General features: G+C 46.3%; 1 protein-coding gene across 1 annotated transcript; it reads right to left on the bottom strand.

Moving 5' to 3' along the window:
• Positions 1-5310: 5310 nt before the first annotated feature.
• Positions 5311-9199, bottom strand: LOC115533023 (myocardin-related transcription factor A-like). The gene is made up of 9 exons (XM_030343192.1): positions 9058-9199; positions 8013-8294; positions 7215-7861; positions 6697-6894; positions 6500-6613; positions 6269-6385; positions 5706-5807; positions 5578-5620; positions 5311-5480 (listed from the first exon to the last, which is right to left on the bottom strand). Exons 1-9 carry the CDS (start codon positions 9197-9199, stop codon positions 5317-5319), a joined length of 1809 nt encoding a protein of 602 aa, XP_030199052.1. The 3' UTR covers positions 5311-5316.
• Between the last annotated feature and the right edge of the window lie 3301 nt (positions 9200-12500).

The following is a 12500-nucleotide window of genomic DNA, read 5'->3' as shown; positions in this document are numbered from 1 at the left end:
CGCACACACACGCACACACACACACACACACACACACACACACACACACACACACACACACACACACACACACAAAACACACACAGACTAGCTGAAAAAGGGCTGATTTGATTTATTCCTTAACCCCCTCCAATTTGTCTTGTATTATCAGATTCCATTATCACATTACATTTTTTACTAATCAATTATGAACAATATGTAAATTGCAGGACACTGTTCAGGTTTCAACAATAATTGTTTGGGGTGAAGGTTTTCTTTTTGGGTCAATTGATTTTGAAACATGATTTGGTGAAGCTTCTCAAATGTCATGTCTTTCGAACCTATTCATTCTCATATGAACAGGGCAGGCAAAGGGATCCCGTGCCTACCTGCGTCCACTAAACACACTAGGGGAAGCTCAAGCAACCTTGGGTAGTCCACTAGCTAGCCAGGGCCAGAGCCTTTAAGAAAGGCTCGAGATCTCGAGCCTACCCTGCGTAGTATGTGATATCCACTCATTGACCTATAAGAATTTTACTGTCAATCATTGCACCTCTCGAAAATGTTTATTTCAGCACTTGAAATTGTTGAAAAATGTAACTTAACTTCTGTTACTTTTTAGACCTCATATTTGATATATTGCAGGGTAGGCTGTGCTTGATAGACATCACTGATTGTATCATAATGTGTTGTTTGCAGGTCGTTGTTAAACCCAATGGAATGAGGCCTGCAAGCCTGTGTCTCTAGTCTAGAGCCACACCCCATTGTGTTATCTGAGTGTATGTGTCTGTGTGCATGCGTATGCGTGTGTGCATTTATGTATGCCTCAGTTGATGTAGGTTTGTCTTTGGGTTGTTATTGGATACCTATTCTGATCAGGCTGGGTTACATCACCACAAACTTTGTCTGGTTTGTGTGTTTTCCGACCTTTTCCGACACCACCATCGTCCCCCACCATGTAAGAATAAGAGATTTTAGGCCATATATGCATATGAACTCTGTAGTGGGATGGTTTAAATAAAGTAAGAATGTAAATGGAAGAAAACAGAACCTCTTTTAAGATTCTTTACCTACTGAAAAACGATTTGCTGAAAAAACCAAACTAGTTTCCTTGAATAACCAAGATTGACAATGCGTGTCAACACCTTAGCCTGAAGGATCACTTTAATAAAATGTTTAATTAAACTGGGGAAAAAAAGGACATAGCAAACTTTCGCATTAAAATAGGGTGGAGGAGTGTTCTAAAAGGAAAAAAAAAGCTATTTCAAAGTGCAAGCTTCACGCTGTGGTTTTATTTCCCACTAGGACACCGTAAATAGCATTACCTCTCTTACGCTCTCTCTCTAAGTGTGCAGGCCCTGCGGTGTTGATTTGCCGTGCTACGTTTCTGGTTGGCCGTGTATACTGTGCTATAGAAATAACTAAGGCCGGCCAGGAAGCGCTCGTGACAATCTGCATTTCAGCGATTTTATCCAACATGTCGCGTTCTTCATTACCCCTTTGTCTCTTTGCTTCAGTTTTTTTTAGGATTTTATGCACACACAAACACCCACATGCACACACACAAGAAACACCCACATACAAACACACAAACACTGTGAAACAGTGGGGAGCCATGTAGGAGAGAGATATAGAGAGGTGGTGGCGATACCAAACGATATACATTGAAAAGCCAGGAAAGACAAAAAAGCAATACGGCAAGTCTTTGTAGATAAAAGGGAGTGCACAACATGTCAGCACAGCCGACATAAGCATATTCCCAACTTCCTCTCTCCTAACTAAGGACAACCTTTAACTAGGAACAACAAAAGATCAAAGAATATTTTTGTGTTATTTATTTTAATCATTTCACTTTCGTTCCACTTTATTATTCAATGAATGCAAATATTGCTGCAAACAAATGCCTTACAAATTTGAGAAATGTCTTGTGTTTGAATCAATACAAACTTGTTTGAAGGAAATTGTACACTTACAGAAGGCTATGTATGTACATGAAGTGGCATAGCAAATTAGCAAGAACATCAACAAAATAGATTAAGGCAGAAAGCATCTTAAATTGAGTATTCCCAAAGTCAAACAAGGTTGAGTCAATGCCAACCTTTGAAGCGTTTGCTGGCCCATCACAGTGAATATGTGCTTGATATCTGCTGAATGGTTAAAACTAAAACTCACTTAAAGTAAAAGAAACGTCAGAGAAGAAAAAATCCTGAAGTTCAATCAACTTTAATTTGCTTACAGAGAGGCGTAGCACAATTACTATTTTTGAGTGTTCACATCCTGATAAGAGTGAGAGTGTGTTAGACTATGGCCCCTCGACTGCGAGCAACAGTGACCTTATCGAGCTGTTACTTGTTTAACTAAATTATCTTAGAATTTCTTTAACTTGTTGGCTTGCATCGAGTGCAATGTTGAGACAAAAAGGATAGAGAAAGAAAAAGAAAGAAAAAATCTTGCCAACTAGAAACGAGCATAGTTCCCTGGATAAGCTAGGTTGGTACAACATTAGCTGCATGAATTGGGCTCCGGCCAATAAGCCTTTGATGTAGAGGAGGAGCTAGAACCTAGATTTATACTTGAAAATGTTTGTGATTATTTTCAGTTCCATGAAACCCTGGTTTGTTCCAGAAAACGACCAACAACCTCAAATCCACCCATGTATGCATTTACAGATGATCCAAAACGGCATGTTTAACTTGGTGAGAGACACAACTTTGTATAGCACAGAAATAGCAACAAACGATTATTTGTTTTTCACAGATTAGTCCTAAATACAATACATTATAGTATACCAATATTTCTACAGTGCATTTTCATCCATCTATATAGGCATCTACTCTCTATATAACACAATTCACAACCACAAGGATTTGTTTAAGTTTCGCAAACTCAGTGAGATTGCATCATGTAAGGCCATTGTGAGAGGATAGTCCATGGAGAACACATTGGCAAAAGTACTGATGCAGTACAAGAACAGACATTGTCTAGATTATTACAATACATACGAATTAAGTGTTTTACAAAAATACAGCATGGGTAAAACGCCATATATACCCTCCTTTGCTATCTCTATTTTTGTATGGGGTGTGTGTGGGCATGTCGTGTGTGTGTAACTTAATGACACATGCGTGCGCATGCACACCACACACACACACACACACACACACACACACACACACACACACACACACACACACACACACACGCACACACACACACACAGTGAAACCACAAATCTGGTGGTAAAAATAAGCAGCACCCTATCAACATAAAATATTTATTTGTATTTTACAGCATGCACCATTCTGTGTAAGATTTAAGTTCATGAACGAAAACCCTATTGTGCTATTTTTTCTTTATTTTTTTTACATTCAGGAGAATTAAATTGCATAATCAGTAATAATTAAGTAAGACCATGAGCTTTAAATGATGGCATGCTAAAAATATATTCTGGCTGCAAAAGCTTGATGCTCATAAAACGAAATCCTTCTGCTTCACAAAGAATTAACTTTGCGGTCATTTTAATCATCGGGATAATTTACCAAATGCAAACGAATAAGCATGAAAAAAACAAATGATACATATGATCAAAGTTTTGCAGGTTAATAACTTAGTAAATGAATGTATCAAATTATAAAAGGTCTCTCGCTAAATTTGATTCCTTTCCATAATACGTTTGTAATTATGTATTGTTTGTGATACATTCACTGTTAATGAAGATAAAATACAACACAAGTTAAACACAGAGTTTTCCACTCTTATGGCTTATGGCTACATTGTAAAACTGCACTGGTGTGACTGTGGCAGCTATTTTCAACAACCCAGTATTGATACCCCATGAACCCATTGAGGACTTTGGTGTTCTCCTTTGTAAACTTTGTGTGTTAAAGCTGTTTGACGTCATTTGATTGACAGTGGGAGGAAAGTGCAAATAGGCTGAAATATATCAAGCCTCCACAACCAGTCCGTTAGGGAGCATTTGTGGATAACAAACCAACTGATAAGAGTCCTAAATGTAGATTATCAATCGATAGCTGAGTTAAACACGAAAATTGGACTTATAATCACACAGACCACACATCCTGTCTGCATTTAAAACTTGCCAAGGATAAGGCCTTGTCTTAGGCAATCATCAAGAGTGCTGACGCTGCTGCATTTCTAACAAGATGAGCTGTTTTTTCCTGAAAGGAAATTAGAAAAGGTTAATGGCGCTGTATTGAAATGTCTGAATGTGACCTGAAGTTTTGGGGCCCTTTCAAACTCCAACATGAATCATTTCTGTAAAGTCACTACTAATTAATCTGATTAAGGACCGTAGAACCTGCCTGAAAAGTATTGTCAGACATTGCATAATCGAGTGCATGATATTGCTTTACTGAAAGGTACAGACCAACTATTGTGATTCAACGTTTTATATTCTCCTGCATGTGTTCCTGTACAGAAGACCTGAAAAAGGACTGTCCATATATGGGCGGTACTCCATAAGTGATGGCAGTGGAACCATTCTGACTTCTGCTAGAAACAAACTAGTGAGATACGTTTACATAGAATGGTTGCATAGTTTTGCACTCCTCAATTTTGGGAATTAAGATTTACAGTTATAATAGGACAAGAAAAGGTCCAACTTGAACTTTATACAGTAGGAAAATATGTAATTTGACTTACTTTCTGTATGAGACACAAATCATTAACATTGATTGGCCGAGATGATTGACAACACAGCGAATCACAGGCCTTCTCCGAGGACCCCATTGACTGTTGCAAGTGCTGCTCCCTTACAAGCATGAATCCCATCCCATCTGCAGGTCTGAGATGTTGAGGAAATCTGCGGAGAAGACGCTTACGGGCGTGGGCGGGGCCAACGGAGCCAAGTCGGTTGGGAGCGTGTCCTCGCTAAGCCCCTCCCCCGTGCCCATTGTGAGATCCAGCCACTCCATCACGTCCACCATCTGACCCCCGGGGGCCTCGAAGCGAGTCGGGCCAGGGTGGGGGTCGGCCAGGCAGCCGTGCAGGTCAAAGGTGTCCATGGGGGAGGGCGGGTGCTCCAGGAGGCTGGAGGAGCTCAGCAGTTGGCTGTGGAGGTCGTCAATCAAGGTCAACGGGCTGCCAGGCTCCGCCCCAGCAGGGGGGTCCCCGTGGCGCTCTCCAGGAAGTCCTCCAAGCGCCCGCTGCTGTGGAAGGCTCCCCGCACCTCCTCCTCCTCCTCCTCTTCTTCCACCAGTGTTTCCTCTTTGATGGTGATGGAGGAGGGGATGGGGGTTGTGTTAGAGGCCGGTCCAGGCACCTCTTGGGGACATAAGGTCGGATGTTGCCGAGTGTTAAGATAAGATAACACTTTGTTTATCGCATGTGGGAAATGAAGGTGGTCGAAGGGTGGTGTTGAGGCAGGGAGGACAGCTCCCGCTGTAGGGGGGAGAGAGGAGGAGGAATAGGGGGAAGGGGGGGGCTGGTGTGCAGGCCATCCAGGGAGGGGTCTGGAGAGGGTTTGAAGGAGGATGATATTTCTGAAAAAATAAATTAATAATAATAAATAGCAAACAATATCCAGAATTAGACTTCACTTCTTTTTGTTTCGAGCTACAAAATTGTATTCACTCTCACCTCCGGTTTGAAACAGGATGTCGAAGAGGTCGTCTGGGTTTTCCTACAACGCAGGAATCAACGTGTGAGTGCGGGATACATGATAAAAGGTATGGGCTGGTAGGATCAGCAGAGAGATGGACACCTACTCTGTAACCAGGAGAGGAGGCTGGCGTCCTCAGAGAGGCTGGAGACAGAGGGCTGAACAGGAGGCTGTGGTCCAGGACTGAGAACACCTCCTCCTCCTCCTCCTGGAGGGGATCAGATCAGTGAGGACCAGACGAGACGAGAGGATACGAGAGGAGAGGAGTTTAGAGAAGATTATAGGAGAGGAGAGAAGATTAGAGGAAAGGCGAGGAGAGGCGAGGCGAGGAGAGGAGAGAATATGCGAGAAGGGGGGAGGAGAGAGATTATAGGAGAGGGGGTAGGGGAGGAGAGGAGAAGAGAGACGAGAGGAGAGGAGAGGAGAGGGTAGGGGAGGGGAGGAGAGGAGAGGAAAGGAGAGGGTAGGGAGGGGAGGAAGAGGAGAGGAGAGGGGAGGAGAAAAAAAGGAAAGGAAAGGAGAGGAGAGACGATGACAGAAAACAGAGAGGAGACTAATCAAATAAGTAGAACAGCTGCTTTGAATATCAAACCATCCTGGTATGTAAGGCCTTTAAACAGTGTTTCCTCATTGTGGTAATCATTGTTTTTGGAACTGTGGAACGCATACCGTTTTTACCGAGGGTAACAACGCGTCTTTCTCCAAAGTCTCATTGTCAAAGAATGATGACAGGGAATGGATGCCCTCCTGCTGGGATTGGTCGATTGCAACTTCAGGTCCCACGTCCTATTTAAAACAAACCAATCATAACAGATAATGAGTTACAATACAAGGCAAAGTTACCTTGGAAGGAGCATATACAAGAAAGAGTTGTTTTCAGACAAAAGAAAAGTAATCAACCTTTCTGTTTGGTACTTTTAAGGACCCTGGGTATGTCCTGTCTTCTGATTGGTTGTGAGGACAATCTGGCTGAGGAGCTAACTGGCCAGGGAGCCAAGGTGTAGCTTGGAGTCCCTAAAAAAAGGATAAAAATTGCTGTAAGACAATCACCTCCCCAATTATATAAAAGTAAGTACACAAACAGTAAGTATGTGTACCTTTGGAGTGTTTTGTGTGGTTGCAATGTTTTCTGATGGGCTGGTCTTTTGTAACTCGGACACATGATTGGTCAGTGCAACCAGGAAGTGGTTTCCGTTGCCGTCGGTAAGCAGGGCCGGGGATACGACCGTATTCAGGTAGTCCAGGTTGAAGGAGGTGGCGGAGCCATTCTGCTGGTTGAGGAGAAGTTGAGAACCCTTGAGAGGAAACACAATTTTCTGTTACGGCATCCATGTTTCTCCAATATACACGATTTAAGCGTTGACGGTTGTCGTTCTCTTATCTTTGTTTTCGATAAATTAAATTATTGGGAAGGTAGGTTAAGTATCTTGTTCAAGGATGACTACAGGAATACTTTGGGGTACAGACCCAGAACCATTCTTCCAGTTTGGGAATTCAACACCCTAACCACTAGAATAGCCTGCTCCAAGTGTTAGAACAATACTCTCAAATCGACCACAGTCACAAAACCTGGGTAATGGATCTGTTTTTGAGGTGTGGGGGAGCCTCAGCGGACCTGATTCTCCTGCTGTGGTGTCTGTTGCACCAGCGTTTGCTGCTGCTTGGCGTGCAGCAACTGTTGAACCTTGGCCTGAATGGGGCTCTGGTGGCACCGCGGCGCCGCTGTCTGCTGCATCGGCTGCTGCTGCTGCTGCTGGGTGCAACTCTGCAGCCTCACTGACTGCTGCGGCCTCAGCGGCACCTGTTGCTTGGGCTGGGTTTGGCTCTGCCTGGGCTGTGGCTGCTGCTGCTGCTGCTGTGGCTGTGATTGAGAAAGTAGCTGTTGTTGTTGTTGTTGTTGTTGTTGTTGTTGCTGTTGTTTGAGCTGCTGCTTGTGGGACTTCTTCTTCCTCTGCTGGGAGCGTTGCTGGAGGTTCTGCTGGTTCTGTTGGCCGGGGCTCTGAAGCAAGTGCTGCTGGGTCTGTTGGTTCTTTGGCTGTAGGAGGAGCTTCTGAATAGCCCTCTGCTGGGCCAGCTGGAGCGCCGCCTGCTGCAGACGTGTCGCTGCTCGGGCCCGTTGGCGTGGTTTCCCGACCCGTCCGGAGGGCCTCCAGGTCCCGGGGGACCCCCAGGACCCAGGGTGGGGAAGGCAGCGAGGGACGGCCCCCCCGCGGGACACGGCGGCAGCTGCGTCTCCATGACGTCCGTCGCCGCCGCGCTTTCCTGCTTGACCGCCACGCGGTGCGGCGTCGCGTGGGAGGCCCCGACCTCAGGGGCTGGTGGTCTGGCGGGGAAGCGAGGCAGACTGGGGAGGTCTCGCCGGGCTCCTTCTTGATATGGAGGAGGACCTTGGCTTCTGGAACCTTTGCCCTACCGCCACCCCCACCACCACCTAGCCGGCCTCCTCGGTTGCCCTGCTCCAGCTGCATCCGGAGCAGCTCCACCAGCCTCTGCTTCTGGTTCAGCATCCGGGTCAGCATTTCAATCTGCCGGTCCTTGTCCCGCAGCATCCTGTCCCGGTCCCCGCAGGGCGAGGCGGTCGCCCCGCTCCCCGTCGCACTCTGAGCGCCCGCACCACTGCGGGCGCTCAGAGTAGGAGTGCTGATCGACGCGGGGATAGTGGCGGCCGCCATGGTACTGCTGGGAGGAGAGAACGCTGCATGGAGTCGGTGGGGGAGTACACAAAGAGTTTCTGGGTGGAGTAGGCCGTAGGGAGACAGGAAGTGGGTTCTTCTTTGGTGGTGGCGACGGGAGCATGGGTGTGGAGGCACCGCTGCACTGGAGGGGACCTCGACTAAAGGGGGGGGGATGGCAAAGAGAGAGACAGAAGGGATTGGGAGGAAATAAAAGGGGGAGGAAATAAGATAGTTGGAAGTGATATGAGGGTCTAAAAGTCAGTTTCATTCGGTTTGCAAGAGATGAAAATTTTAACTTTATTCATTCCTGAGGGGAACTCCAGGATGATGAAATAGAGGCCCACAGCTTTGTATGTGAGAGGTAAAATGTTAAGGAAATCTTATGCCCGTGCTTTGACAATTACAAGGAAAGACAAACGTCGACAGAGGATTCACTGGACCAGCATCTAAGCAAGATGTCAGTTTTGTTAAATGAGGTTGAAAATATGAACATGGAGGAGGATGAAGGGAAAATGACTTAATGGGCCATTCAGTTTAACAGGCTACACGCTGGTGTAAGTGTCTAATAATGACGTACCGACGCACTGATCCATGACTATGGAGTGAAATGAATCAAATGTCCTCTGTGTTGCAACGAAAAAAACTTAAAACTTAAAACACAAACACACAAGCACAAACTGCAAACACAAGTTTGGCACTGCAGTTGATTGATTGGACACCATTTTTCAAGTTCAAAAAGCTGATTTCACTCCATGCAATTTTTAATTGAATGGATGTATCTACCAGACCCATATCCACTAACCATCTCGTCCAGCCCATTGGTGGTGGTGTTGGTGTAGTCGTTCTCTGGACTCATGGCAGACGGAGAGCCGGCGTGAGGTGATGGAGAAACAGGAGAGGAGGGGTGGAGGCAGCCAAAGGTCATGACTTGCTGTGGTGGTGGTGGTGGTGGTGGTGGTGGTGGTGGTGGTGGTAGTGGGGTCGCAGTGTGGCTGAGGGAGGGGCTGGTGCTAGAGCCTGGGACAGTCCAATGAGCTGGGTAAATGAGAACGTCATCAGAGCGTAACAACGGAGATAGCATGAAGCTAGCTAGCATGGCAATGGGTTGTACATTTTTGACTGCTGCATTTGGAGCTCAAGTTTTCTACAAAGTACATTTTGGACGGTAAATTCAAAAACATTATGTTACGTCCCTCCTGACGCAACCTTGTGTTTTGGGGTTAAGGTTTTTGGTACAAAAAAATAAATGTAAGTGTAAAGTAAAAAATGGAATTGCTATGCTTGATAGATAGGTGAACAGCACTATGGTCAGAGCAGAATCTCCTTCTAAACCAGCCTGGAAACATGTGATAACCAGGCCACCTCTCAAGCCATTATACTGCTGTGGTTATAACTCTGGTAAATGGTTTAACATTACAGAAGCAAAGATATTACAACTTAACCAAAAATATCAATTATAACTTAACCAGATAAGCAGGCCCATATCAGCACGGTTGGGTTTAATTGGATGATTACACTCGGGGAGAGTTACACGCACCAGGTAGCAACAATGTAATTAGACACCTAAATGAGGTCTAATCTTCTGCAATTATACCTGCAGCAGGAGATGGATGGATGTGTCCCTGCTGGGATGGGGGTGGTGGTGGTGTAGGGTTACCGAGAGCTCCTCCACCCACGCCCCGGGCCTCTGGCTCTGCGGCTCCCCCTGCTGGCAGGAGTGAGGAGGGGAGGGGACGGTGAGGGTGATGGTGGCGGAGGGGGTGCCCGGGACAATGCCCCCGCCCATGCCTGCCGCGGCGTGCAGCTCCTGATAGGCCTTGAGACGCTCGATGAGGTCGCTCTTGGTGCCCGAGACGGTCAGGTGACGCTGCTTCAGCTCCGCTTTCAGCTCCGCCACCTGAGACAGAAAGACAGACAGACAGACAGACAGACAGAGAGACGGACAGACAGAAAGACAGACAGACAGAAAGAGAGAGAGAGAGAAAGATTTAGAGAGAGAGGAAATAAATAGCGAGAGAGGAAATAAAAGGAGGGAGAGAGGTGACGAGAGAGGGAGAGGGGAGAAAAAAAGGAGAAAGCGGGTTGAACACAAAGCATAGGCAACAATGGGTAAAGGGAAGTGGAGGAGGAGCGAATAAAAATATCTTTAAATACAGAAAGGAAGGAAAAGGAAGCAAACTCTAGGCAGAGCAACAACACAGATAATCCATCAACCTTTCCATGTGTCAGCTCTGGTAGACAGGCCATTTCTCAATGTGCGCACAACTCAGTGGAGTGGCAGCTCTGGTATCAAACAGTCAAGTCCTAGCCACCAATGAAATAAAGGCAGGGTTCTAACCTCGCCCACTTATTAGAGCATTGAGATTTATATTCAGATGTATCAAGGGGAACAGATCCCTCTGACCCAATGAAATTTGTTGCCTCACAAATGTCCACAAGCAGCCATTCGATTTGCTTGGTGTCTGAATAATCCCCGCCATTGCGGAATTTAAGTCATCTTCAATCTCCCTGAGAGATATATCCTTTGTCATTAAGTATGACAACACCATGCGCTGTGTCTCTGCCATTTGAAATGCAGATCATCACCTCGAATATCAACAAGTCATCAACTGACAAGTCTGCACTCTGATGTTCGATTTCTGGAGAAAATCGATCTAGTAAAAAGCACTTCCATTTGGTTGCTCCAATATCAACAGTTTACTTTGATTGTCCTCAGCCTCATTTATAAATTGCTTTGGTTAAAATAATATGCTAAATTAAATCAAATGTCGAATGAAATAAATTGCATTTATAAATATAAATGTGCATTTCAGAGAGAGGACAGTCTGGCTGGATGATGTCATCTCACAAACTTTGGCAACACATAAGGAGAAAATGGCATAAAGACCGGTGGATAACTAGAGGAGAACTGCCGACCTTCATCTCATCCAGGTTGGAGGGCAGAGTCTGGGGCATGGTCTCCCCAGCCGAGGCAGCCCTCAGGTGGGTCAGAGTGCTCTGGCTGGCAGGGGGAGCACTGGGGTTTCTGGGTGGGGAGGAGGGGGCGGTAGCAGAGGTGGGGATGATGGCGGAGGAGGAAGAGGAGGAGGAAGAGGAGGTGGCCGGGGGTGACTGGTGATCCCTGCACGGAGACAGATTAAAGGGGAGACGATATTGTCAGTGCTTCTGTGCTATGACATATGTGTGCCCACACAGATACATAAACACCACCACCTGCCCTCCAAAAAAGGCATCCAGGTATCAAGAACATACCTGTACATCCCCAGTCCCCTGCACTCACTTTCCCTTCCACTTCAATCACCATTGAATACACTCCCCTTACCCCCTGCCATCCATCCCCTCACCCCAATCCACTCCACTCACCCTGCCATCCACTCCACTCACCCTGCCATCCACTCCTCTCACCCTGCCATCCACTCCACTCACCCTGCCATCCACTCCTCTCACCCTGCCATCCACTCCACTCACCCTGCCATCCATTCTCCTCCTCCCTCATCGACTACCCTACCCTCGCCAGCCATCCAATCCACTAGAAAGACTAATGCAGGATAGTGTAATGGCTCTGGTGTTGGACTCCAAGTCAAATTAGCTGGGTTTGCCCCCCCCCCCCCCCCCCATGTCTGAATTTACCTGTAAGAAGCCCCATCCCACCAAATTCTTGTTAATGACATGCATCTAAAACTGATACCCTAATGTGCGTCGCGTTGCATCACTTGTACGTCAACTTGCCTGTACATGCGCTTAAAATGATCAGACAGAAAATGACATCATCCTTTAGGAGGGAAAGTGTTTGCGATGGTGTTCGCTATTGAAATTTGATGCTGACTGATGTTTTGGTTTGGACAGAGAAAACTAAAAAAAAAAAAGACAAAGACAAGTTTAGACGCATTAGACTTAGCCGAGGTCCCTTTGGATAGAACGGTGTCAATAACTCCATGGTAAATAACAAACTAGGGACTGACTTGGGCCTGGCAGGGAGGATGGTAGCGTAGTTGACGCTGTTGGTGTTATGGTTCTGCTGCTGCTGTAGTTTCTGCTGGAGCTTCTGCTGGCTGAGAATCTGCAGCTGTAGGAAGAGCTGCTGTTGCTGGAGCAGCTTGGCGTAGGACGAGTCCAGCTGGGGGGTAGCGGGGGCTCCTTGCCGCCCCTCTGGTCCGGCGGGACGTACTGGTGGTACTTCAGCTTCCTGATCTGGAGACGAGTGAAGGTCAAATGAACGTCATTAA

Source organism: Gadus morhua, chromosome 2, assembly GCF_902167405.1.
Source record: "Gadus morhua chromosome 2, gadMor3.0, whole genome shotgun sequence".
In the NCBI taxonomy this organism is placed as follows: Eukaryota; Metazoa; Chordata; class Actinopteri; order Gadiformes; family Gadidae; genus Gadus; species Gadus morhua.
This window is presented reverse-complemented; position numbering and strand designations above follow the sequence as displayed.

Bases quoted from the DNA above. Each gene is read 5' to 3' on its own strand.
- LOC115533023 (XM_030343192.1), bottom strand. From the start codon at position 9,199: ATGACCTTTGGCTGCCTCCACCCCTCCTCTCCTGTTTCTCCATCACCT. The intron at 7,862-8,012 runs GTAGGGCAAAGG...GCGGTCAAGCAG, and splicing joins AGGTGGTGGTGGGGGTGGCG to GAAAGCGCGGCGGCGACGGA. The intron at 5,808-6,268 runs GTATGCGTTCCA...GATCCCCTCCAG, and splicing joins TGTTACCCTCGGTAAAAACG to GAGGAGGAGGAGGAGGTGTT.